Here is a 26,461-nt window from a genome sequence, read left to right as displayed (position 1 = left end):
AAAGAAGGGTAGTGTTTCGAATTTGAGATAATTAACTCCAAGCCGATGAGACGATGACTGAAACGTGACCAGGCGTGTACTGTCAGTGTTTCTCTGTTGATTTGACCTGAAACTTTCCCATCGAAGCAGTTCCCTTAAATATTTCAGCATTTTGTCTGCTCAGGTGATGCTTGGTAGACCTCTTGGATCGCCATGGGAACAAGTCGATTTAATAGCAAATGTCAAAAGCAGAACTTTACTGAATCTGATGCAATTGGCTCTTTTTTAAAGCAGCATGCTGTCAATAAGAGTAAAACTTTAACATAAGATAAAAAAAAAATAAAAAAAAGGTAGACATGTTCAAAAGCAACACCATCTTAAGTATCATTGCGATTTTATCTTATAGTTATATTGAATGCCGGGTTTCATTGTGATGCAAAATCACTCAATCAGTCCAAAAATGTGAACAATTTCCACAATACAAAAATACAACCATGTTGCTGTTCATACACATGGATGAAGCATGTTTTATGACCTTGTCTTTTTTCCTCAAGCTCGAAAGGATTACTCATCCTGTCAATTCCCTTGCTTTTCACACGCAACGTAGGCGTCTAGAAATGTCATCGGGATGCCAACGTGTCCTCTGTCTTTCTTTAAAACCACCTTTGAAACATTTTTCTTTTTTTCCCCCCTTGTCATTCCATTGACCTTTCTCCATTTTCTGTCGTTTCCTTTTGCCTCCTCATAGGTTTTTTTTTTTTTTTTTTTTTAAATAAAAAGTGTGCTACTTTATTCCAAACGCTAGATGGCAATCATCTAAAACAAATCCTGTCCCCTATGCACACATACTCTCTAAAACACACCCACACACCCACGCTTGCACACACACACACACACACACACACACACTTGCCAAATCTTTCAAAGGTGTTCAAGACCACACCAAAACCCTATTTAGCTGATGATGATGATGATGGGAATGAGGATGATGGAAAAACTATATTCACCTAAAACCAACCATACTTGAGAAAATAACCCAAAAACCTAAGCAATATGTACATTTTGTGTTTGTTTTTTGTTCAGTGAAACAATTGATGTGGTCAGTTTACAAAATGTATTAACCAAAAGGTGTGAAACAATTTTTTTTCCCTCTAAGTGGTTTATTTTGTGTGTTAGTTCAAATCCCTGAAAATTTGGCTCTCGTTCAAAGCTCTTAGCTCGCAGCTGCTCGGTACTCGGTACCGCTCATCATTTAAATGCGATAATTAGCATAAATACAATATAAAAATTATGTCTAAATATATATAGAAAATAAAGCATCTCTTTAATCTGAGATCAAAAATACAGACAAGTTATTGCTCACCACGATTCACGTATATTTTTTCCCGAACCAGCTTTAAAGATATTCTGATGTACAGTAAACCTTAGTGTCTAACGAGCAAACCCCAGGTGAAAGTAAAGCAAACGCTTCCATTTGTGAAATGGAGTGGTGAACCAGTGGTGCGTCTCTGTTACAGGTGATTCTAAAGCACATTTTTCTTGCATGATACCACCTGGAGCAAGGAGAGGCAAAGTCTACCATTACTGTCTGACAGTTTGTAGCTACAATATGTCACGATTACATCCTGTGCAACTGTGGGGCAGTTTGCAATATGTCACAAGGAATATCATGTATTGAGCTGTCAATAGAAAAAAATAACCAGTGGAATGCAATTTGGGGTCTAATATTAAGTAAAGAATGATTACTTTAAAAGCGTAAAAGATTCCTGTAATCCTAAACTAAAATCTGTAGTCTTTGATTGCTCTTTTGACATGTTCACCAGCAGCTGTTGACCTTAGATCTTTTTTTTTGCGATCTGAAGATTTCAGACTCTTTCCTGCAGAGCGCCTTCTCCTACGACGAGCGTCAAACCAAGAACAAATAGGTACACCAAGCTAAGATGATGCAATAAGGGTGACAACTTCGAAGCACCTCAAGAAAATGTTGAAGCAAGTCAGGTGTACACTATAGCAAGAAGAGAAACGTATTGGGTTATAGAGGGAAAAGGAGTGTTTGTAGGACTTTTTTTATTATCAAGGCATGTCATGAATAAAAATGAACACTGCAGATTGTTTCTTTTTGCTGCAAGATGCCATTATTTTACTAAACGCATAAGTGGGTGCTTGTGATGCTGTTGAAAAATCCCATCTCTGACGCTTCAACTGGAGAAGAATCTTGTGAACTATACATTGGTCAGAACCTTGGGAAGAACCCACATTGTGAACTACACATAGAGCAATTGACATTATCAACAGATGTCACACAAATAATCAATCTGAGTCTGAATACATTCAGGCTACAAAGAACCTGATATCATTATTAATAACAACAAAAACCAGACGAAGAAGGAAAAAGAGGATATTCTTGGAATATACAAGAAAGTACTAATTTACAGTGTCTAATTTAGATTTTCCTAAGTCATCGGCCTCGGAAAGCACAAGTCTTCCACGTGTGATCATCTGCAGCAGCAGAACGTGAGTCAAGAGGGAAGTGGTAGCTCAATGGGTAAAATGTTTCACTTCTGATTGAAAGGTCATGAGTTTAAATCCCATCACCACCAAGCTGTCACTGCTGAACCTCTTGATCAAGGCCCTGATCCTGCAACTGCTTGGTTGTATACGATGACAAAATGTAATTCCCTCTGGACGAAGGGCATCTGCCAAAATGCCATAAATGTAAAATGAGTACAAATATCCTTGCAGAAGTACAGCACCAGAATGAATCGAGTAGATCCATTTCTTGGATCAAACATTTGAACACAAAGGACTTTCATTCAAATTTGATCTTAATCTCTGCGTTAACGTGATCAAACGGTGACGGTATCGCATTTAATATGAAACGCTTCTATTGGCTTCGCAAAAGCTTTTCTTTTCTAGAATTGGTTTTGATGAAGGAGGGATTTGCCAACATATATTAAGGAAACGCATGGAGAGCACTACGGATTTGGATTTGGAGCAGCTTGCTCGAGGTGAGAACATTTGAAAAAATACCTCCATTTATAGATGAATTTTATAAACCACTTAAAACACAGGTACAAGAATGCCTGAATAACCCTAGCAAAATCTTTTTAGATTGTTTAGGTGAAGTTATGCGCTTCGGTACGTTCCACTCAGGGTAGTCTTGCGGCATGTTAATTTGAATCTGCTGTCAACCTCATGCCAGGAGTTTCTCTGACTCTCCGGAGCCTACCTTCTTTTTTATCACAGAAAGACAGCCAAAGAGGAATACATCACAGAAGCCCTGAGGCATGAGTTCCTCCGGTCTTTAGCCTCTCTTGCAGGATTTCTGAAGGATTTTTTTCTTCCCTAACTAAAGAAAGAAATAGATGGAAAACTTTGTTCTTGCATCAGTCACCAGGGAATTTAGCATCAGGTCACGTGGCTACTGCAGCGCAGTCACTGTGTGGAGCTATTTCAAGTATACCGAGGATATAACTTAAGGAGATGAGTCAAAGCCTTCTCCACATTAACGGGGTGCTATGAATATCTGATGATGCCCCACAGCATAGACGAAGTACTGACAGTATACGGCTCTTGAAGGAGTTACGCCAAAGGATATGCAGGTCTTCCGTTACAATATAGAATCCTGTACTGTAAACTGTAAAAATAAAATGTACTTGATATGATAATTTATAAACCCTTAAAATTATGATTCATTTGAATAATCAATGGTGTTACTCAATTTAGTTTAAATATGAATCAGGCTTTAATCTTACACATGTTGGGATGATTTCCACTAATATCATTTATATACTTGATAAGTACTGGGAAACCTGACTTCTCCATCCATACTGTATGTGATACTTCTAAGTATCTTAAATATGGACACACACAGTTGTATTTCCCTTCACTTAAATGAGGAGACACAAAACTCTTCCAGCATGTTTGGACTGGAAGATCTCCCATTATAGAGTTACCCTGTTGAACAACTTTGGGATGAATTGGAATGCTGACTGCAACCCAGATCTCCTCACCTCACCTACATCAGTACCTGATGTTACTGACACCCTTGTGGATGCAAAAATGGAACCTCTTCCCAAGAAGAGTAAAGGTTATTGTAAGAGCAAATGGGAATTAAATGTGGAATGGGATGTTCAGAAATTAGCACATACAATCTTATAAGTGTGTATGTCAAAGAAATAATTATACCTCTCATAAAGCCTTATTAGATCATTATTTTTATTAGTAAAGAATTCTTATTTGAGATGTTGTCATATTCATATCAATAAACATCGATCAGGCATAACATTACGACCACCTGCCTAATATTGTGTTGGTCCCCCTTTTGTCGCCAAAATAATCCTGACTCATGGAGCATAAACAGCAGTAACTTTTTCAGCAATTTGAGCTACAGGAGCTCGTCTGTTGGATCAGACCACACCGACCAGCCTTCCCTCCCCACGTGCACCAATGAGGCTCTTGCCAGTTCACCAATTTTTTTCATAATGTCAATGAGCACAGGACCAAGAATGAAGCAGGTAAATGATTGACAAAATCTTGGCTTCTAGCAATATACAATATACATCCATACCCTCTGTCGTATATACATATATTTTTGCATCTTTTCAACCTTATTTTTTATACTTTAGTTATACTTTTAATATACTTTTATACTTTTTATTATTATTATCATCAAGAAAAAGAGAACAAGAAAGCAAGCGAAAGTAAAGACGGCTGTTCAAAACTAATGGCAATGGGAATTGTATTATATCTATGTACAAGCTCTGAGGATATGGTTAACTAAAGAATCCACAGTTATCAAACTTATTCACTGATAATATTACAATTGGATTTGAAAGTCATGTGGCTTTGTATGCTTTACTTAGGCATTTGATTTGTGGACGTTGATAAGCAGAAATAAATAGAGTGAGAATATAAATTGGAAGTTCAGAAATTAAGCAATATACAATTTTTTTTCTGATTACTTAAAGTTAAAAAAGTTAAGAAGAAGTTTCTACATTCATCTGATACCTCATTATGTTCCAATACCAGCACATCCCAAAGTCTTTTATCACTTATGAAAACGCTTTATAAAAATGATGAACAATGTAGTAGTTTAACAAGGTGAAAAACAGGTGGGAAAGCAAAATCAAGTCACGATAAGACACATTACAAGAAATAAGTAATGGTTTTTCGATTTGTGAGGGAAAAATAGATACGACTTGACTACGTTTACTCAGAAAAAAAATATTCAGCTTCCCTTTTAAACCAAAAACAATTCCCATCCTGCAGCATGTGATGATTTCCCAAAGGACATGTACAACAAAACCACTTTCAAACAAGTAGGAGTGATTCAGGTGGCGCACAATCTGACAGGATTTTTTTTACGAAGATTGCTGTTGATCATAAAATGCCATGTTCTTTTGATAGCTAAACAATGTGACTACGTTATGAGGTGATGTTCGAGCATTTTTGTACCAATTATATCCTATATCCATTTTTTTCCTTTGTTTCTTTGTTATTTTATGTTGAATTTTACATTTATAATACACTATAAACTGTTTTTTGCTGTGTTCTTCTCCATTTACACTCTTCTGAGAAGATCAGAGAAGTAGCACTAGATTTCGGAGTGTTCTTGTGGAGATTTGTGCTCATTCTATCTCCGGGGTGTTGGAAAAGTCAGATGTCGGGTGAGATGTGGGGTGCAGTCAACATTCCATTAGAGTTCTAAAGCAGACCAATTAGATCTTCCACTTCAACTCTTTTAGAGCATATTTACAGGGAGCTGGCTTTGTAAATATGATCATTGTTGTACTGGAACAGGTTTGGGTCTCCTAGATGCTTCTACATCCAAAGACGAAGTCCACCTTTGTGGTAACAGTTTGGGGAAGAACCGCATATGGCTGGAAAAGTCAGGTTGTCTCAATACTTTGGTGTATATAGTGTTGCTTTAATTAGCTAACTTTCTTCAATTCAGACATAAAAAAATAACACTAGATTATAAATTCCTTTTAACAAAAATCCCGTACCGTACACCCTGTTCTAAGACCAGAAATAAGGTCATTATCACAATCATCAAGGACCACTTGCACTTTACACAGCCTGCGTTCTATCCAAATGAACAGCATCTGTTGAAAGGATACTCTGATTGTGGTTGAATATTTATGAAGCTCATCCCTGTGCCCATGGAGGACCCGTTTCTGCTCCGTATCCTAATTAAAAATATCCGGTTGTCCCGATTGGAGCGAAACTCATAAAGAGCCTCAGAATGCGAGCTCTATTGTAGGATCGGGTTTTCATTATAAAGATCCTATAACAACCGTGTTTTTCATTTCGCTATCCAACAATAATGCAGAATGTTATTAAGATGATACTTAATATTCCAGAATTTGTTGATTACGAGTGTTTATTCATTTATTTATAGATTCCACACATACAAATGGCATTCGTATTTTTTTTTTTTTATTAAAAGCGAGACAAGTTGATGCGTATTTATTCGAATAATGCAAATCTAATGAAAGGTTTATGAAAGGTTTAGTAAAGTTACATATGTGTAACGATACACAAAACTCACGGTTCGTGTACGTTTTCAAGTAACGGTTCGGTTTAATTACAGTTAGGGGGAGAAATGCAAAACATTCAATTCCTTGTAGTTTTTTTTTTTTATTATTAACATTTGTGAAAATCAACAATTTACATTTTTAAAACAATTTAATCGAGTGTCGAGGCGGAAACAAAACATACTTGTGGTTTGCCCCTTAATATGTTAGTGAGGGAACTCAGATTTTTACTATGTTCCACATGTAAAACAAGAATTGCATTCGGTACATGTGTAGTTCGAACAACTAGTGTACCATTACACTGTTGCTATACCTTTTTCCCTCCACCCAAGGCATCAGGACAGCATGATTCCTGCCTCAATGGGCCTCAATGGGCATCACTATGAAACTCACTGGGGTAGTGAAAACACTGCCCTCCGATTGTAATCTAATATATATGCTACAGTTTTACCCTAAAATCCCCTGAGGTCAAGTTGCCACTGCTGAACCCTATATCCTGAGGAAATACTAACTTGAGGATGCCAGGCGGACTTGCAAATGACAAGCGTGAATTCAAAAAGCAATTCCCACCTGTCATTCACGGTGACTTCGAGCGAAGTGCTTTTGAAAATCAATTTCTCGCACCTCATATTCTGCGGTGCGTGCGTGCATGTGTGAGGTGGAATAAATAAAAAAAGAGATAAAAAAAACACTGCTTTATCTTAGAAGGGTATCTCGGATGTATTATGGAACAAGTTCTGACATTGACCGCAAGTGCGTCATCCTCAGTGTAAAGGTATGTGCTTCGGTACGTACCGTATTTTGCGTATACTGTATATTTTTTATACAATTGAACCATGAATGACTTCTGAGATTGAGAGACTTTTGAATTTGTTTGTGTGTGTGTGGGTGTATTTTGTCTCTAAATTGGAATGTGACTGCACATTAATCGAAATATGTAAGTGTGTCTACATGAACATGCACACTCATGCTTGGCTCTGACAGTAGTCCCTGTACAAGCATAACAATCTGTCATTAGTACTTCATTACTCTGTGGTTCCAGGCAGTGTGTGTGTGTGTGTGTGTGTGTGTGTGTGTGTGTGTGTGTGTAGGCCAAGAGAAGTACAGCATCAGCTCTTTTTTCAGGGAATTACACAGCCGATAGGTAGGACTGTCACTTGTTAATATAAAACGAATTGTACTCTTTAACTATAACTCAAATGTGTACATTAAAATTTATATTAAACTTTCTTTCAACTTCTCCTATTGGGGTCGCCACAGCGGACCATCCGCATGTTTGATTTGGCACATGTTTTTACGCTGGATGCCCTTCCCCATTTATCCGGGCTTGGGACCGGCACTAGGACTTGTGCAACCTTAATGGCTGGGGTTGGTTCCCTGACCGGGGATTGAACCCGGGCCGCATCCTAACCACTAGACCACCAGGGAACCTAAACTTTCTTTCGGCTTCTCCCGTTAGGGGTCGCCACAGCGGATCATTAATTTACATACACAAGTGGTGGATGAGATACACTGCTAAAATATTACTCCAGTAAATGTAAGTGTTCCTTTAAACTTTCACTTGAGTAAAAGTACAAAAAGTATTTGCCTTCAAAGTGTACTTAAGTATCTAAAATACTATTATTTATTATTTCTATAATGTCACAAGACATTTGCTTAATCAACTCAGTTCATGTGACTTTTCATGATTTGGATGCATGTGTCTACAGTCGAGATCTTTCCAGTGAGTCAGTCAGTCAAAAGGATAGTGAATTAGACAATCAGGGTCAGTCAGTCAGATAATCGGACAGTCAGTTGGATAGGCATTCACGCAATCAGACAATTAGGTAAGTCAGACAGTTAAGTAGACAATCAGACAGTCAATCAGACAATCATTAAAACATAGCGATTTGCATGCTCTTACACACTCAGCTAATCAGAAGGTCATGGGTTTAAATTCCAGCACCACCAAGATGCTGCTGGTCCTTAAGCAAGGTCCTGATTTCTACATTGCTTAGCTGTATAACTGAGATAAATGTCTTGATAAGGGCATCTGCTAAATATATTGAATGTAAATGTTAATTAGCTGATTGTTTGGTATATTAGGAGATGGGAAATACACCATGTGACCTGATGTGTTGGTTAGATAGTCAGACATTTAGTCTGAGAATCAGTTAGTCAATTAGGCAATGAGTCAGACACTCAGTTAGCCAGCCAATCAGACAGTCCCACAGACAATAAGACAGATATTTAGGCAATTAGACAGACAGTTGGTCAGTCAGTCAGACAGTAGGTCAGTCAAAGATTCAAACAATCAGACAGTCAATCATTCAGACAATGAGTAATAATTAAATGTGAAGTATGTAAATTCAAAACAGCAGCTTTGTAATTATTGTTATGGTAAACCGGTTAGCAGACTCTGTGATCCACTGGAACCGTGACATTAATATTTGGGAATGATTTGTAATCGTTCAGGCAGAACATCGAGTCAAGCACTGTTTATTAGCAATTATTTCTGGCTCTCAAATGGCTCTCGGTTTTATCCGAAAGCTATTTGTTTGGGTTGAGGTTAAGAGCTCAGTACACTCAAGTAAGTTCATTTTTCTATTTTATTTACTTTGCATACAAGAACATCATCATGCTTAAACAGAAGGACACTTTCTTCAAACCACAATTATCTAGCACTGGAAAAAAAAAAGACAAACCAGTCCAATCATAAAGGGCAATGTCGCATAATGATTCCACTGGGTACTGCAACTGATTTGAGCCATAGTGAAATCCTGAGAAATGACTTACAAACACAAACGTGAACACATGGTGGGTACTTGTTGATGAGGACATCTTTGACCTTCTTCCATAAACACTAATATTAATAATGTAAACCCTACACTGTATATTTCATGTGTTACATTAACACAAACAAGGACTATTATAATGCTTTATTACTAAATAATGTATCTCACAAAAGAGAGTACACCTCTTACATTCCAGCAACCTTTTTAGTAGATCGTTTTAAGGGACAATACAAAAGAAATGAAACTCGGATATATTTTAGACAATGTGCAGCTTGTATAGCAGTACATGATAAATAGGAGATGTGGTGTCGCATTGTTACACGACGTGCAGCAGTTATCACTTTTGTACTCACTTTTGTTACCAGGTATTTTGGCAATAATGGCTGTATTTTGAGTTATTTTCAGAGGACAGTAAGTCTGTACCGCTGTACAAGCTGCACATTGACTACATTCAAATATATCCAAGTTTTATTTATATAGTATTGTCCCTTGAAAAGGTATAATAAAATGGTTGCTGAAATGTGAGGTGTGTTCTCACTTTTGTGAGAAACTGTATATTGCTATAAATTATTATTAGAATCACAGTACATAATTTAGCTAAACAGATCAATTTACAGTACCGTACTGTGTAAACTATACAGTATATACGTGTGTGGCAGCGGGCATGTGGACCAGTGTGGGTTCGGAAGTGAAGGGCGGAGCATATGCTGCACTTTTATCGTATCGTTAACGACATCAAAACATTAAAAAATCATTAGTCGAACCATTGTTACTCAGGGGACCGTCTGGTTCACTTACATTATTATTTCCACTGCCTCACTTTAAATACCCTGGACCAACTGTATAGTTGGTGTAACTATAGGTTTCTCTTGAGTTATTACTGTATTGTTTTTTTTTATATACATAGTTTTTCATATTTTTATAGCTCTTTCACACCATGACAAATTGCTTGTATATGCAACCCATGACACTTGGCAATAAAGACAAAACTAAATCTGATTAGACGTCTGATTGGAATGTCATCAGTGCTGGGCCTTTGAGCAAGACCCTAAACTGTTGAATCGTATAAGGAGCTCCATCGTTCTGGATACGGGTGTCTGCCAAATGAGGTAAATGTGTATTTTTAAGAGTTGAACATACCTTACAACAACCGTTTCTTATAAGACATAACAAGAACAAGCTCAGTGCTGTTATTGTCTCCAGAGGAACCTTCTCCCCCCCAAAAAATGGGGGAGGTTCAAACAATTATTTGAAACATTTCATTTTTATTAAGGGTGCCAATAATTCTGGTGGTGGCTGCATCTCTGAGCTTCTCTGACTTATCTCCCTGTAGGTCATTACATGGTGACATGCTTTAGAACAGTATTTAGCTTGGCAATAGATCACACTGTACCTTCTACTTAAGATGTCTTCAGAAAACCTTTTGTGAGGAAAAAAATAAATTGGTCTTCACCTGTGACTTGCATCATTTCTGGCTTCCATCTATGTTGATCTTTTCTAACAACCCCCTTCCTGTACCTTTCCTTTTCTCACTATTATCTCCATTCTTTTCATTCAGTTCTTGTCGCTTTTGTCAGTATAACCCACAGTGAAGTTAGGATTGGCTTATCCACGTATTGTGTACTTCCTGGATTGCTGTTGGATTAAATGATTTTAGAAGAACCATGAAAACACTCCTGAGTATCAGGTTAGTCAGATTGTAGATAGAAATGTGCCCTGAACAAATCTATTTTATCATGGGCTGTCAGTGCAAAACATCTTGCTGTGTTCTCTGTCGCATATTGCATCAGATTTTCATCTGCAGCACGCAATAGCTGAAGCTTGACAGAAAGACCCTGCCTGAAGCCCCGCTTTGGTGCTGTTAACTATAAATTCATACATATCTCTCTTTTTTTAACAAGTGAACAATGTTTCGATACCTTTCCAATTCGAAACATTGTCTAACTCAACCACTTCTGCTCAAGTCATGAAGAAGGAATTCCAGTAATAATTCCAGTCATAATTCTTTTTACAGCCATGCGATGGCATTCGGTTACATTTCACTTATAGCATTTGGCAGAGCGACTGATAATTATCACAATTATACAACTGAGCAGTTAAAAGGCCTTGCTCAAGTCTAGTAGTGGTAGTTTGGTGGTGCTAGGATTAGAAATCACAACCTCATCTGCTCACAAGTCCAGCATTTAAACAATTGAGTTACCACATCCAATTGGTTAAGGACGTGATCTAGGTTGTAGTCACTAATGTTTTGGTTCCTTGTTTTTGAAACAAACATGCTATATCCATCAAGAAGTACCACCCACCTGTGTGTATATTCTGATCTGTTATTTGCCAGAACCATAGTACTTTCAAATTACGAGAGCATTATCAAACATGTTATGAGTTGTGGCATCAGAGGTTGACATAAACCGTGTTACCAGTATCAAGTTAATGAGATTTGCCATTCAGGTCAAGACTGGAGTTCATCCCAGATGCAAACATGATTAATGAAACAAATCAATGCAGAATATCACCACAGGCATCAGTGGAGAGTCAGTGATTTCTAAATGATGACACCAAATGAGGATGGGTTCCCCTTTTGAGTCTGGTTCCTCTCAACGTTTCTTTCTCATAACATCTAAGGGAGTTTTTCCTTGCCACAGTCGCCATGGCTGCTCATCAAGGATAAATACACATCATTCACCTTAACTGTTAAATTCTTTAAAGCTGCTTTGAGACGATGTCTGTTGTGAAAAGCACTATAGAAACAAACTTGACTTGACTTGACTTGACTTGAGAGTCACTGCAAACAAAAAAACACATTCTACCCTAGGCTTTTTCCGTACAAGGAAATCACACTGCCCCCTGTCTGATTGACTTCTTTTTCCCCCAAGACTGAGGCTTGCACAGTCTTAGGTCGAACAGATAAAGCACTTTTTTTTTTCCACATCATGTCCTTTCCCCTTCAGTGAACTTACTTTTCATCCAGGACAATTGTGTCCACTTTTAATCTGACCACTGCGTGACTTCCTGTGTCTCCTGTATCACCAAAGCGAGAGGTCAAATACCGTATTTGCTATCACCAAGTGCTTTAATCTGTCTGATTCTTGAAGCAGCAAACTCGCGTCCTTGGCTGCCCTACATATCTCATAATCCTTCAGCGTTCACCCGTCAGAAACCTAGGAGAGAGGGACAAATTATTTTCTAACAAAGTAATACTCTACATCAGTAACATGGCAATGTGGTGAGATGTTCAAATGATGCATTCAACTACCAGATCAAACTGTTTCCTTTGGTAGATATCGAAGTGCTTCCTTATAAGATTTGTGAGAGAGGAAACGGATACACCTTGATGTCCTTTTTCAATTAACTTTCAGGACAAAAATTGCTGAAAAGACCTGCATTAATATAAACATAGAATTAACCTCGATTATATTTTCCACGTTACAGTAGATTGTATTGGTTTGGAATTGAACTAATGAGCTTAGCTTAACAATTTCTCCTGCATCTAATGCTTGGTGCACACTATGCGATTTTTAATAGTCCTTTGCGATTGTTGCTTGTCAGTCTGTACGAACATGATCGCCATGTCATGCTGTAGGATCTCAGTTGTCGGTGTCAGACAGTCAAAAACTGACAAACAAGAAAGACAATCATCCGAAGTTGCCATCAATCCGTGGCACATTCAGACCTGCGTTCTCTTGCTAATTTGTAGCTTTGATTTTGTTAATGAAATGCCTTCATAATAAAAACGTCATAAAACACTGTTTTTCCTCCATACCGTAACATTTCACTTCTTGCTGTACCGTCCACTCAACTTGTTTCGACATTTTTCCTGAGGTGGTTTAAAGTTGTCGTGTTAATCAGGTTCAGCGCTCTTATTGGTTCTCAGTTTGACGGTTGTCGTAGGAGGAAAGTGCCTGAAACCTTCTGACACTGCTAGAATTCCATCGGAGGAAAAAAATTGTCACACTGGCCATTAATCGGCTGTCAGCGAACAAACCAGCGATTAAAGACTACAGATTTTAGCTTAGGATTTTAGAAATCATTTAGGATTTGCTAAATTAGTCTCAGACTATCAAATCATGGCCAAAATCATGTGTTAAGCATGCATCTGGATTAAGACTGAATCCCTTTTGGAATAATTACTAGCTGATGTAATCCCCAAGACAACAAAAGATAAAGCTATGTACATCTGATAAACCAATTTGGACATGATTAGCAAACTTTTTGCTAATGACTCTTTGCTAATTTCTGCTATTAACTTTCCAGCACTTCGACTCATCTTGTTCCCGGAGGCTAGTTTTTTTTTCACTTTCTACCTCAAGTCATTAAAATCACAGGTTTTTTTTAATCACTCGTGTCATGTAGATGATTTCACGTTGCATTCCGATTTCACTCACTCACAACGTAGTGCGTAAAACAGTCCACTTGCATTGCCAAATAAAACTTTCCGCACTACAAAAAAATACTAAAATTTAAATGTTAATCAGCTTTCACTGGAAGCAGAACAGCACAATGACTGCGCCTGATTAAAATAATGAAGCGCAATCTTGGTATCTGAATATGTGAATAATGCAACACTGTCGCCATGTCACGCTGCCCAAAGGACATCCAAAACTTAATTCACAGCTGGTCTGACCACAGCAGGTTAGCGCTCTGCCTTTTTGTCCTCCAGTGCCTCGACTTGGACCATCTCATTACCGACAAACTGATTCCAAGCTCTGTGTGGTGTTTTTTTTTTCTTTTCTTTTTTCCCCCAGCACCCCAGCATTCTGCTAAAATGATAAAAAAAAAAAAGGTCTGAAGAGAAAACAGATCATTACATTTTGAAGGTAGGAAGAAAGATCTGATGGGAAAAGAGAATGTTAGTAGTGGTATAAACAACCAGAGCTGAAGCAGGTCAGAGATGGTGATAAAAGGCAGAGACTAGGGACAGGCAGACAAAAAAAAAAAGAGTAGAGAAAAGAGACAGTATAGAGTACAGAGGGCAATAAATTAGCAGATGAAAAGCATGACGGCAAAAAAGGAAACCCGTGTGTGTAGGTGGGTAGCAGCTGTGTAACACAGAGGGATGAACAGAAGTCTGTGAATTTGTCTGTCTCTCTCACTTTCTCTCTAGTTCTCTTTTTCCTTTCTCCCTCCCAAGCACACAGAATCAATAGATGCCATTCTGAACATGAGCTCGGAAAGATCGGCTTTCCCCGGCTAGCTGTCAGCTCCGTAATATCTGATCGCTCTGGAGGATACAATCTGTCAAAATCTCAAACACACACACAGAAACACACATTTTGCCAAGTGACAGGTGTTCTGTAATCAGTAAGGATCTCAAATACCGTTTTTAATTACATGATATTATAGTAAAAGTATTAGTTGGAAAGCAACAAAAGCCAATCGAGCCAAATTCCTACTGTCAGTTCTGGAAATATTGTCGCTCCAATATTAATTAATAAAACCCAACACACAAAAATATTCAAATATTTCTCCTTCCATAACTGAAGAAGTTGTTCATATCTTACAATAATGACATTGTGTCATAAATGACAGACACCTAGGAATCGTATTTGATATCTTATTCTATTTGACTAAATATGAACATGCTGAAAATGGTGTCCATCAACATTAGGTGAAGCCGTTAAAACAAAAGATCAGTGATAATCTCTGAGAGTCAAATTAGTTTGGGTTAATCGTGGCAGAAAAATGGCACAGGCTACATATATTTTTGTTTTTAAACGTTAATCTGACTTGATTGATATGTCAGGGGGAAAAAAATGCATCTTCTTGACTCTGTCCACGAGAACCAAATTCATAGAATGTTTCAAAATTAATCACGGATCTGATTATAAATCGGAAGTGCCAACTGAGCTCATTATGCAAACTCGGTCACGTTCGAGTGGACATCAGTTCAGTTCTAGTGTTAAATGTTTAATTACGGCTGCTCTTCTGCTTCGTCGCTATGAGCTGTGCAAACTAATTTGACCTGACATGAGTTTTATGCATTCGAGGGAAATACAAAATGATCATGTTTACTGTGTAAATCAATTGACTTTTTCGAGCTCTAAGTGCACTAAGGACTTTGAAGCCGTTTTTGTTGCCCTATTCTTCTCCAGCGCTCCTTCTCCTCCATTAAGAGCAATCAGGTCCTTAATAATATGCAAATATATTTAGCTTGTGACATTATGTGAAGATTATGAACCGCGTAACTGTCAGTTAATCAGGTTAGGGCTCATTTACTTTAATGCAGCATGGAAAGGGATGGAAAGCTGATCAGCATGTCATTCTGTATAATACGACAAAACAGTACATCTACTAATTAATTCTATAACAATGTGTGATGCTCAGTCAATGCTAGTTAATGCTATATAAGGCACACTATATAATTTAAAGGGAAAGAAGGAAGAATAAAGGAATTATAAAGGAATTTAAGGTGTGGAGGAAAAGTAAAAAGAAGATACAGAAAGAAACAAAGTATAATAAACAGTGAAGGAATGAGGTTGTGACAAAAAAAAGGAGGATGAAGGAAGGAAGGAAGGAAGGAATGTAAATATGGTTTAACAGAAAGTAAGCAAAGAAAGAAAAAAGAACATTTTAATAGGATGGATGGATTTAAAAATAAAGAAATGATAATGAAGAAGAAAAAAAATGAAGTGAAGGTATGAAGAAAAGCAAAAGAAATGAAGTTGTGAACAAAAAGAGGAGGGTGAAGGAAGGATGAAAGGAAGGAATCTAAATATGGAAAGAAAGAAAGAAAGAAAGAAAGAAAGAAAGAAAGAAAGAAAGAAAGAAAGAAAGAAAGAAAGAAAGAAAGAAAGAAAGTTACAGTAGGATAGATGGAGTTAAGAAATGAAGAAAAAATAATGAAGTAAAGAAAATATTTGGAGTGATAAAAAAGTTCAGGAATGAAAAAAAAGAAGTGAACAAATGAAGAAAAAAAAGAAAAAGCAAGGAAACTATGTGCTCTCAGATATATTTTGTTGAAAAGCAGTGCTACTGGACTGAAAATCTCTGAAGTGTCTATTATGTATTGCATGTCCCAAAGGAAATGACATAATTGATCAATCTCCACCATATTGCAGCCAGTGAACCGCAGATGTTTTTCCCAGAGTGCATCTGTGCTGCAGTGCTCCGATTCTCACTATGCTCTAACAGTTTAACTTCTGCTGAGCTCTAAAAGCAGGGAAACATCCAAATAGTGTTGTGTCTGTCACCCTCAGATATGGAATTATCCACCCTGTGGCACACTGGCTTGCATGGAAATACCACGTTCACCTAGCATCAGTTTTACATCACATTACCTACATTGGACATGTTACCAAAGCAACCATGCAATTAGCCATAATGGGGGCAAGGGACAATAAATCAGCCCTTGCAGCACCTATGTGGTGGATGTAATGGTGTTTATGGCCATTCCAGTCATGCTGCTGGCAAAAGCACACTGATGTCATCAGTATTTGGGTTGTTCAAGCTTTAAAGTGAATGTCATCAGCGGTGGTGTAAACTCAAATACACCGGGAGAAATCATTTCAGAATTGTCTCCATTGCAAGGGTCTGGCAAAAACTGTCCATCACATCAACATCTCACCCTACATCTTGCAACCAGTGAGTCCATAAGTTCAATATCTCCGTTTTGAGTTATGAGGTCATCAGTCACCAGAAGACCCAGAAGTACCACCCCAGATTTGTCCACTGATAACCCTTATAGTGACAGGGCACATTTGTCATTTTTCACATTTTTATCTGGATTTGAGACCATGTCCCCAAAGTGTTTCCTACAATCTTTGAAGTGTGAAAGCAGTTTCAAGGTTTGGGGCAGAATTAATCCCTGGTCCTTTCGAAAAAAAGAGTCTATTCCATTCAAATGATTTTTTTTTCAATTCAAATGAATTTATCCCTAATGAGCAAGCCAGGGGTGACGGTGGCAAGAAAAACTCCCTGAGATGGTATGAGGAAAAAAAACTTGAGAGAAACCAGACTCAAAAGGGAACCTGTCCTCATCTGGGTCGTACTGAATGTACATCCAGGCTAGGGTCTAGGCTCTGCTTCAACCAAAGCATGGTGTGATACTCATTAAGGTAAGTGTAAGCTGCATTGCATGTTGACAGGATTCGCTTATCCTGGCAGGTTACTTCCTGTTTCATGTATCTTAATCTGAGGAAAAGGGTTGGTGGAAAAATTGGAATGATTCATAAACTGATTTATAACCATATGTAGATCCATAGATCCAAAATCACTGTTCTCTGGTTGTTCAGTGTGTTATAAAGGAAAATACTAAATAAGAGAAAATGTATGAAACTAGTCGCTACCATTTTGGAAACCTGTAGGCTCAAAAATCGCATCTACGCTGTAGTCATTATTAATTGCACAATTGATCTATAGTTTAGACAGGATTCTTTGATAAAAGAAATCCTGGCATTATATGCCCCTGGTCCTGGGTGCTGAACGGAAGTGTTTAGACCAAGTGTAAAAAAGTTTCAAAGTTATATACACTATTTGGACAAAATATTGGGACACATGACTTTTCCAAGCCATTTGTAGCCCTTCCCCAAACTGTTACCACTCAAACACATTCCAGCATGGTAATGCCCTTGTGCAGAAAGCCAGCTCTATGATAGTTTAGAGCAGGGGTCACCAACATGGTCGCCCACCGCATGAGTCGCCCACGGGCCTTTTCTAAAAATAGCTCACCATAGCGCCACTTACCAGTGAGCTGCATCAAATTGTTTTTTTTTTGCTATCCTTCTTTAAAATCACACTCGCATTGGTGTGAATTTGAAAATGACAATATTAAAATATAGATGACTAGATATAGATGAATATCATTAATTATCAATGATAACATATTATTAAAGGTAAATTGAGCAAATTTGTTATTTCAGAACTTGTGTGTTATTTCGACTTGTGTGTATCAAACTGGTAGCCCTTCAAATTAATCGGTAGCCAAGAAGTAGCCACCAGTTTCAAAAGGTTGATGACCTCTGGTTTGGAGTGCAAGATCTTGAGTGGCCTGCTACAAAACTCTGAGCTCGTCCCCATTGAATACTTTTTGGATGAATTGGAACACTGACTGCACCCCAGGCCTCCTCACATCACCAATATCAGTACATGACTTATGTATGACTTACATTACTTACTTGACTAATTATTTTCTAGCAAAACCAGAATATCTCTACACTTTACAATCTAGTGAAACAACCTCCCATGTTTAAAAAAGCACTGATTCTTATGGTCAGGTGTCTACAAACCTTTGTTCATATAGTGTACATTACAGGTCTTTAGGATTGCTTCTAGCACCAGCAATTAAGGTTTAGGACAAGCCCTGGTATAAAGTACATTAAAGTACATAAGCACCTTTTTAACATCATTGATCCATAAGGTGATTATGGTGTAAATCAAATATAATTTAAAATGTATTTAAAACAAATTTGACTCTCAGAGATTATCACTAAGCCTTTATTTTTTACTGGCTTAAGCTAATGTTGATTGGGACTAATTTTCATAATGTCCCCATTTTTTTTATATAAATTGTAGTCATTTTGGTATAAAACTGTATTTCATGTTAACCTAAACTTAGGCTAGCAAAACAAGCTAACTAAACTTGCAGCAGACCTGCAGTTATGAGTATTCCAACATTTAAATCGACAGTGGCTTAAACCCCTTCACTCTAAATAACTAATTGCATACTTTTTTTTTCAGCTCTGAAACAGCTGTTAAACAGCATGGAAAGAATGAACTTTTCCCACATCTGCGGCTATGCAGTTTAAAATTTTATTATACTCCGCGATTTGATCCTGTGAAGTATAACATTTGACCTGTGTATAATCAATATATAGTCACTATTCACTTTTATTAATCAATGACTTAATTCCATAACTAAAATCTGCATCATTGTAGTTCATCCAGGACCAAAGTTTCCCTTTCCTTTAGGGGCTTCCTTAGATTTTTCATTTTTCCAGTAATCAGGAGGCAGATGTGATGGCACAGCAGCCAATTTTCTTTTGCCGAAATTGCTAATTATCTTCCAGGAATTGGATTGGCGAGCCAAATTTGACTATTTTTGTCTATAATTGAATAATAATTTAGGCATCAGCCTAAATTTTTTATGTTTACATTTGAAACTTTTTTTGTTATTTCTATTTAAATCAGGTTCTTTAAAAAAAACAACAAATTATGCTGTCATTGCTGGACCGGTTGTTCTTTGAGTAGAATCTATTTAATGTGTACTTCGTTGTCAAGACAGAAATCATTAGCCATTTCTTTGGCTTAATTGGCACAATCAAAATCGAAACGGTCCATGTGGAAATAAGCCTTGACCTTGCTTAATCAATGCAAATTCACTTCATGATGTCTTGCAATGTGTGTAATTAGTATGAGGAAAGAATATGCAAACTAACTTTTAGATATTCATAGAATTTAGCAGGGATGTTAATATGAACTTGACCTGCTTCGGCTCAGACTAAAGCAGCCTCACATACCAGTAAATGACACTGGATAATTAGCTGTGGCAATGTCTCTGGCACAAGCTTGATATGCAGGGTACGAACCCCATAGCCGTTCCACCGTTGATGGAAAATTCATATAAAACAGCTGAAAAATAGTCTGTTTTAACAATACATTCACTGGCCACTGTTAATAGACCAGTTAAACAACACCCCCATATATCTAGTCATTTATACTATCAGTCAATCACGTGGTAGCATCACATAAAATCATATAGATTCAAGTCAAGAGCTTTGTTTAAGATTCACAGAATATGACTAGGGCATGATTGTTGTATTTCACCTGTTGTAAGTTCTGAGATACATTTCTGGTTATCTGAGTTACCACAGACTTGTCAATTGCATCAGGTGTACATCCCGTTAGCCAAGAACAGTAATCATAAGCTGTCTAGTTCAGTAGCTCAGTGGTTAAGATGTGGGACTTCTGGTCGGAAGGTTCTAATTGGAAGTGCACTGGCCCAACTCAAAACAATGTCAAGCTGTTGGACCTATGAGCAAGGCCCCTAACCCTCAACGACTTAAGATAATTGTAAGTCATTCTGGATAAGGGTGTCTGGCAAACGCCATAAATGTAAATATATTTCTGGCTGAAGCTCTTGACTGCAGGCTTTTATGTTTGTGCAGGTTATATGCCCACAACCAATTATCTAAGTGTCCAAGCCTAGAGTCATTTCTGTCACTGGTGGTTGATCCTGGACTTCCAAATGAGGCTTACATCAACAGTGTGTTGGCAGGACTGTAAGCTCATTAGAATGCCACGAGCACCAATGGCATCCCAATGGACCAGCTTAGAAGCCAGATTCTATGTCTCTAGATACCAGGAGCCTCTTGCAGCACAGGGTAACTCTCCAATTCACGCCTGTTATAAAAAAAAAAAAAACGTGTCGTGAAAACTGAGCTGACACCCAAAAGGAGCTGGTAAAACCTACATCGGATTAGCTTCCCACTGTTAAATCAAAGGACTTAAAAAGAAAGTCAAGTGAATTTAAACAACATCATCAGTGTCACAGTGGAAAGTTAAAAAGTACTTCTGGTACTGTACTTAATTACATGGTTCACAGAATAATTTGTTTGTGATCACTCTTACAAAGTAAAAAGAGAATAATGCATTTCAAGGTAGTAGTCACGAAAAAATAAAGTATGGACCAAACCCAAGAATTGTTTAGTTTTAGGGGTTTTTTTATTTTATTTTAAAAACCCATTCAAAATAAAGCATAAAATCTATATTTGATGTCTGAAACAATGTAGACACATGAGCATTTCTGGCCCAAGTGACCCACCTGTAATCTTCACACGTTTTCCAGGCTAGAAATAATCTATCTGAGTGAGCTAGATTAGCTAGCCAGATCTTTTTATATTGTCCAACATGAAAGCATTGTACTAGATAGCACATTAGCAAGAAACATGTAGCAATCCTAGAAAGTTATTGAGGTCTTAACAAAGTCCCAGCAAGTTCACATTAGATTTATTTATATATCTTTGACAATGGAGGTAGTCTTCACTCCAGCATAGATGCTAATCAGCATACAATCCGACAACCCTAGCATAGCAGAGATGGCTGCTAGTTCAATCTGTTGTTATAGAAAAGTACAGTGGTCTAGTGTTACATCAACAAGCAAGTAGTAACTATATATTCACATTACATAATCAGATGCCTCCTGTTAATATTGAGTCCAGTGCTTTAATGAAATTGAGATGCTAACTGCAGTACATTAGAATGAGGTCCATCTGAGCAACACACAAAAAATGATGCAGAAATTCTAAACCTATTTATTGCTTTGCCTAGTTTAAAAGGGAAATTTGAGAAAAAAAAATCCAAATGTTGACTTATTTAAAAACTGTTGCATCTTGTAAGATACTCAATCATTCATCTGAGCTCTGTGTGGGGAAAATGTAGCAATGTGAATTTGTTTGTCGAGTGAAATTAATTATTTAAGGCGGATGAATAAATCAGAGAATCTTTAACCACAGAAGAAAATGAGAGTGAACGGAGAATAAAGCATTACGGCTCGGAAGAAATCATTAGAACGTTATTATTAAGACATTATAAAGATCGTCTGCGAGTCCACCGCTCGACTAACTATTAAAATGTCGTGTTGTGTTGGGCTATATCCCAGATGGTCTCCATGACAACAAAGAAGTAGCCTACATCCAAACCAGCTTAATGCCCTGTAGCAGCCCAACTCCAAATCTTCCAGGGGGCACCTGCAGCTAATTCCCAACTGATCCGTTTACCCCTCGCTGCGATCGAACCGAGAGGGATTAACGAACAAGAGAGGGAGCAAAAGTGAGGGAGGGTAAATAAAGAGGGGTAACACAGGTTAAAGTAGGTTACGGTTTTATTAGACCCTCTGGAATTTGATTGGGCCCTTGGGTCCTTTATCTTTATTGAATTGCAGTTTAAAGGGTGCCTTTTATTTGTCACATTTACATTATAGAACACTGAAATAGTATTTTTTGTATGAAATTTTGTATTTTTATGTTAGGAAGCCTCAAGGGCCTAAGAGTGGCAGCTTGGTGATACTGGGCCTTGAACCCCCAACCTTCAGTAAACCAGAGTCTTAACCACTGAGCTCCCACCTCCCTTTTATTTAACGTTTAGTGTGTTTGTATGTAGACGACAATCTTATTTTAACAAAACTATATTCAGGACATATTATATAAACATTTTCCCATTGATTTGTCATTTCTTGCCAGACTTTTGGATTCGATGCAAGGAGAGAGAGACTAACAGCTTATCTCGAATTAATGAACTTAACTAGCCAACTAGCTAACAATACACTATTTCATTGCTTATATTAGCTCAGTCAGATTCCAGCCCACACAAAGACGAAGCTGGGCAGTACACTAGAGTTTTTACTTGTGTGAGCTAGCGAAAATCATAAATCATGTCAATCAGAGTGGCACTTCTTTACTACTTTAAACAGCTAAAAACATCCAGTCAATTGCCAATGCTAGAATCATATGATAAAGCAGAGATGAGAAAGACCTGTTGGGTCTAAAGCTTAGCTGCACATTCTGCATTTCTCTGACACGCTAATATTTGTCTCAGTGTGATATTTTTGGTACATAAAAAGGTGGCTGCCTTTAAAACAGAATGTTCTCCTATTTACTGCTCACTATAACACCATCCCACGATGCAACATGATGTGCTGCTTAGCTAATATGAAGGAACAATTGGTACATGGAAAACTCTAGTTTCCAAGTTACAGTTGCTAAGGTCGTTATTAGCACACGTATGTACACATGGACACACTCTCATACACACATTCCTCCTTTAAAGAATAGCACACAAACACACACTTGTGCTGTTTGAGCATAGCTGTGTTGGCATGCTGCATTTTTTTTCTTGTTTTTTTTACTGTTGACTTTAGTGCTCATGACTTTCTTTCAGTCTGCTGAGCATAAAATCACACTTCCTGCACTAAAGGTCACGGAAACGAGGTGCCCCCTGACTTCATGTATGTTTATACCCCTTCACTGTCACATCATTTCCAATTACATCATCTTCGATACCAAGTGCTGACAAAACTTGGACATTTTCTATCCATCAGTCAGTTCACTATTATACAACAGCTACCAACCAGTTAACTAAACTGTTGTCGTTTATTATTGATAAGCAGTAAAATGCAGGCAGTGTTATTTGTCTACATGTACACCTTCAAGTGGCGTAACTTCTGAACATCTTTATGGTTTACACCTAAATTGCAATGATGCCATACATATATATCAGTTAGATTTTTAATAAAGACAAATTGGAGGCATGGAAGTCTCTTGATGCTTACATTCTTGCTTGTGGGCACGTTCTAGACATATTATTTTATTATAATATGAACAGTGTAATAAAATAAGTCTGCCAATTAAAGAACATAAGACACCTTAGTAAGACTCTTCCAACCTAATGGTTTTCCTCTAGCTTGTAAAGTTCTCGCATGGCATCTGGAGGCACAACCATTTCGGTGAAGATTCTCAAAAATGTTTGCATTTTTCTTTACAATGTCTCCAAATGACAATGTTGGGTGGTGTCATTTAGTACACCACCCCCATATTTGATTCCCTTTATTCTGTACAATTTCGGTTGAGCAGTGTGGCAAAAATATCATCATCAGTTGTCGCATTTTTTTGTTATTGTATTGCATAAATAAGTATGTGAAATGGTCCAAATGATTCCTACAGACATTATGTACAACATTAACAGTCAAAGCCAATGCGAGAAACAGGATGTGGAATAAAACTGCCAGCTAACGATACATAATTTAGTGTTAATGATAGATTGTGAGGTGTTAAGTTGAAATAGCACGAAAATAGGTAAGTCAATTTAACGGTCTTTTACACAGAAATAATAATCCATGAAGTCAAAATCCTAAATAACAACATACTATAAAGTTACATATTACTATAAAGTTTTAATGCAAAGTGCTGGATGTGGAACAGCGTGAATAGGAACAGAGGGAAAAGAAAAGCTGAAGGGCATGATGCGAGACAGATGGTCCTGGATGCATGGACTGCTGCAGGGTATGACCACACAGAGAGAGAGAGAGAGAGAGAGAGAGAGAGAGAAAGAGAGAAAGAGAGAGAGAGAACACTTATTTTTTTATAATTAGCCATGATCTTGAATCAAAAAAAGATGAAGAGAGAAGGAGTTGAAGAGAGATGGCGCCCTCTCTAACTTCCAGGTACATATAGTTAAACAGTCGACTCTCAAAATCTTCCAGAGGGACATTTTTGATCCACACACAAACACATGACATCTAACACAATAAACACCCTGAGAAGTGCATCGTATGTTACTGGAGGGAAAACTTTGAGTTTGTAGTTCGGCGATACTCAGAGGGCCCGTGCTGCACTGGTCTGACTGAACACACTTCAAACGAATTCACAGAGGATGGATTCCAGCAAAGAAGCACTGCACAACCCCCAACTCCAAGAAAAGATAGTCTGTGTCTTTACATAACTCAACACAACACTCTAAATCTCAGCAGAGAGAGTGTGACTGTCATTTGGTTTGTTTTAAGTACAAAGCAAATCTGCAGGTATGTAACAACAAGCTTTACTTCTGAAGAAATAAGAATAATCTGTTTCTGATATACATAAAAAAACTAGATCACATACACTATATGGACACAAGTTTGTGGACACATGACCATAATATTCCTATGTGATCCCCATTTGCTGTTATAATAATCTCCACTCTTCTGAGGGAGATTTGTGCCCATTCAGTAGTAAACCGCCAGGTATTAATGTAGGTGAGGTGAGGAAACATGCAGTCTGGAGTTCTATAGAAGGTTATTTAAAACCGTCCACACACTTCCAATCATTGTTATGCTGACACAGGTTTGGGACTCCATTTGAACTAAATGTTTTATGCTACCGCATCCAAATGTCCATCTTCAACATTGTGCTAACGACATGTGCCTGTAAAAAGTCAGGTGTCCCAATACTTTTGCCAATATAGTGTACATAGATTAATTCATTCATTCATTCGCTCAAGTTTCTATCACCCTTCCTCAATCGACATGCCAAGCCTTAAAACTTCGGTTCTGATGCGTCTCTAAATTATGTACAAATTGACCAAGAATTCGGCTTTTTTTAAACAGTTACCCTGTTGGTCTTTCTGCAGATAGATGTGCATTCTAGAAATTAAAATTAAAATTGGCAGTACTCCAAATACAGCCCTGTAAACTGATCAGGCATGATCAGGGACCCTTAGGAGAGACTGCCTAACCCAGATTCTTTCCTGCCCCCCTTGCAGACCTTCACGCCATGTGACAACCACACCACTTGCCCTCCGCCTTCTCTCATTTCCTCACACATTAGCTTGATATTCCCTTGCCATACCCATGCCAGCCACCTGTCAAGCCACAGACAGATGCCATTCCGGTTCTTACCGCTGCTTGCTGCGCTGCCAGTCCTGACCTCTTGGTGGACCCCTGTCTGGAGCTCAGCCTCTTCCAGGACTCGGAAAAACGCCCCCTGCTGGTGGGGCGGCCCGGCCCTTGTGCCTCCTCACGGGTGGTGTTCACCCTGAAACCCTCTCTTCTTCCTTCCCACTTGCGCTTGGTCATGGCCTTGAACGGCGAGGCGCCGTTGGAACCGGAATCTGGAATCGTTTCGAAAAGCAGTCTAACACTTTTATCTTGTTAATTCTTTCCCTGAAGCTGGCTTAGGGGTGTTACAGCATCCCACTCTTGCTCCTTCTGTCTCTCCTCATTCCCCTCCTCTTCTTGGAAAGAGGGGGAAAAGATGAGATGAGTTTGCTTTCCGCACCCTGTTGCATGTGCCACTGCTGCCTCGGTTATCGTTTCAGTCAGAGGGAGAGTAAGAGAGAAAAGGGAGCATGTGGTTGAGAGTGTGTGTGTGTGTGTGTGTGAGAGAGAGAGAGAGAGAGAGAGAGGAAAAGAGAGAGTCCTGGAAAGTGAGTGTATGTGTGTTTGCAGGCTTGCCAGGTAGGTAAATTTCCTCTCGCCTCAGCCTCCCGATGTCTTCAAATTGAGCGGGCAAAGACGATCTTCACGTTTGAGCAAGTCACTTGTGATCCAAGTGCAGCATCCCCCACTCTTTCTCTCCACCCTCATTTACGCTCTCTCTCTTTCCCTTTCCCTTACTCCCCTCCCTGCCACTCCATCGGTTCCTCAGGGTAGTTTTTAACCTGCATATTGCTTTGCCATCCCTTACTCAGATCCAAGGGGTTCTT

The 26,461-nt window shown here is 38.2% G+C and overlaps 1 protein-coding gene across 1 annotated transcript in view; it reads right to left on the bottom strand.

Annotated features, from left to right (window-relative positions):
- trpm3 (transient receptor potential cation channel, subfamily M, member 3) overlaps positions 1-26,127 on the bottom strand; it is a 165,041-nt gene extending 138,914 nt beyond the window's left edge. The window contains 1 exon segment of the mRNA XM_046841693.1: positions 25,656-26,127. Coding sequence (XP_046697649.1) covers positions 25,656-25,832 — 177 coding nt within the window. The 5' untranslated portion in view covers positions 25,833-26,127.
- Positions 26,128-26,461: the final 334 nt, after the last annotated feature.

Source organism: Silurus meridionalis, chromosome 27 (assembly GCF_014805685.1).
Source record: "Silurus meridionalis isolate SWU-2019-XX chromosome 27, ASM1480568v1, whole genome shotgun sequence".
NCBI classification, from domain to species: Eukaryota; Metazoa; Chordata; class Actinopteri; order Siluriformes; family Siluridae; genus Silurus; species Silurus meridionalis.
This window is presented reverse-complemented; position numbering and strand designations above follow the sequence as displayed.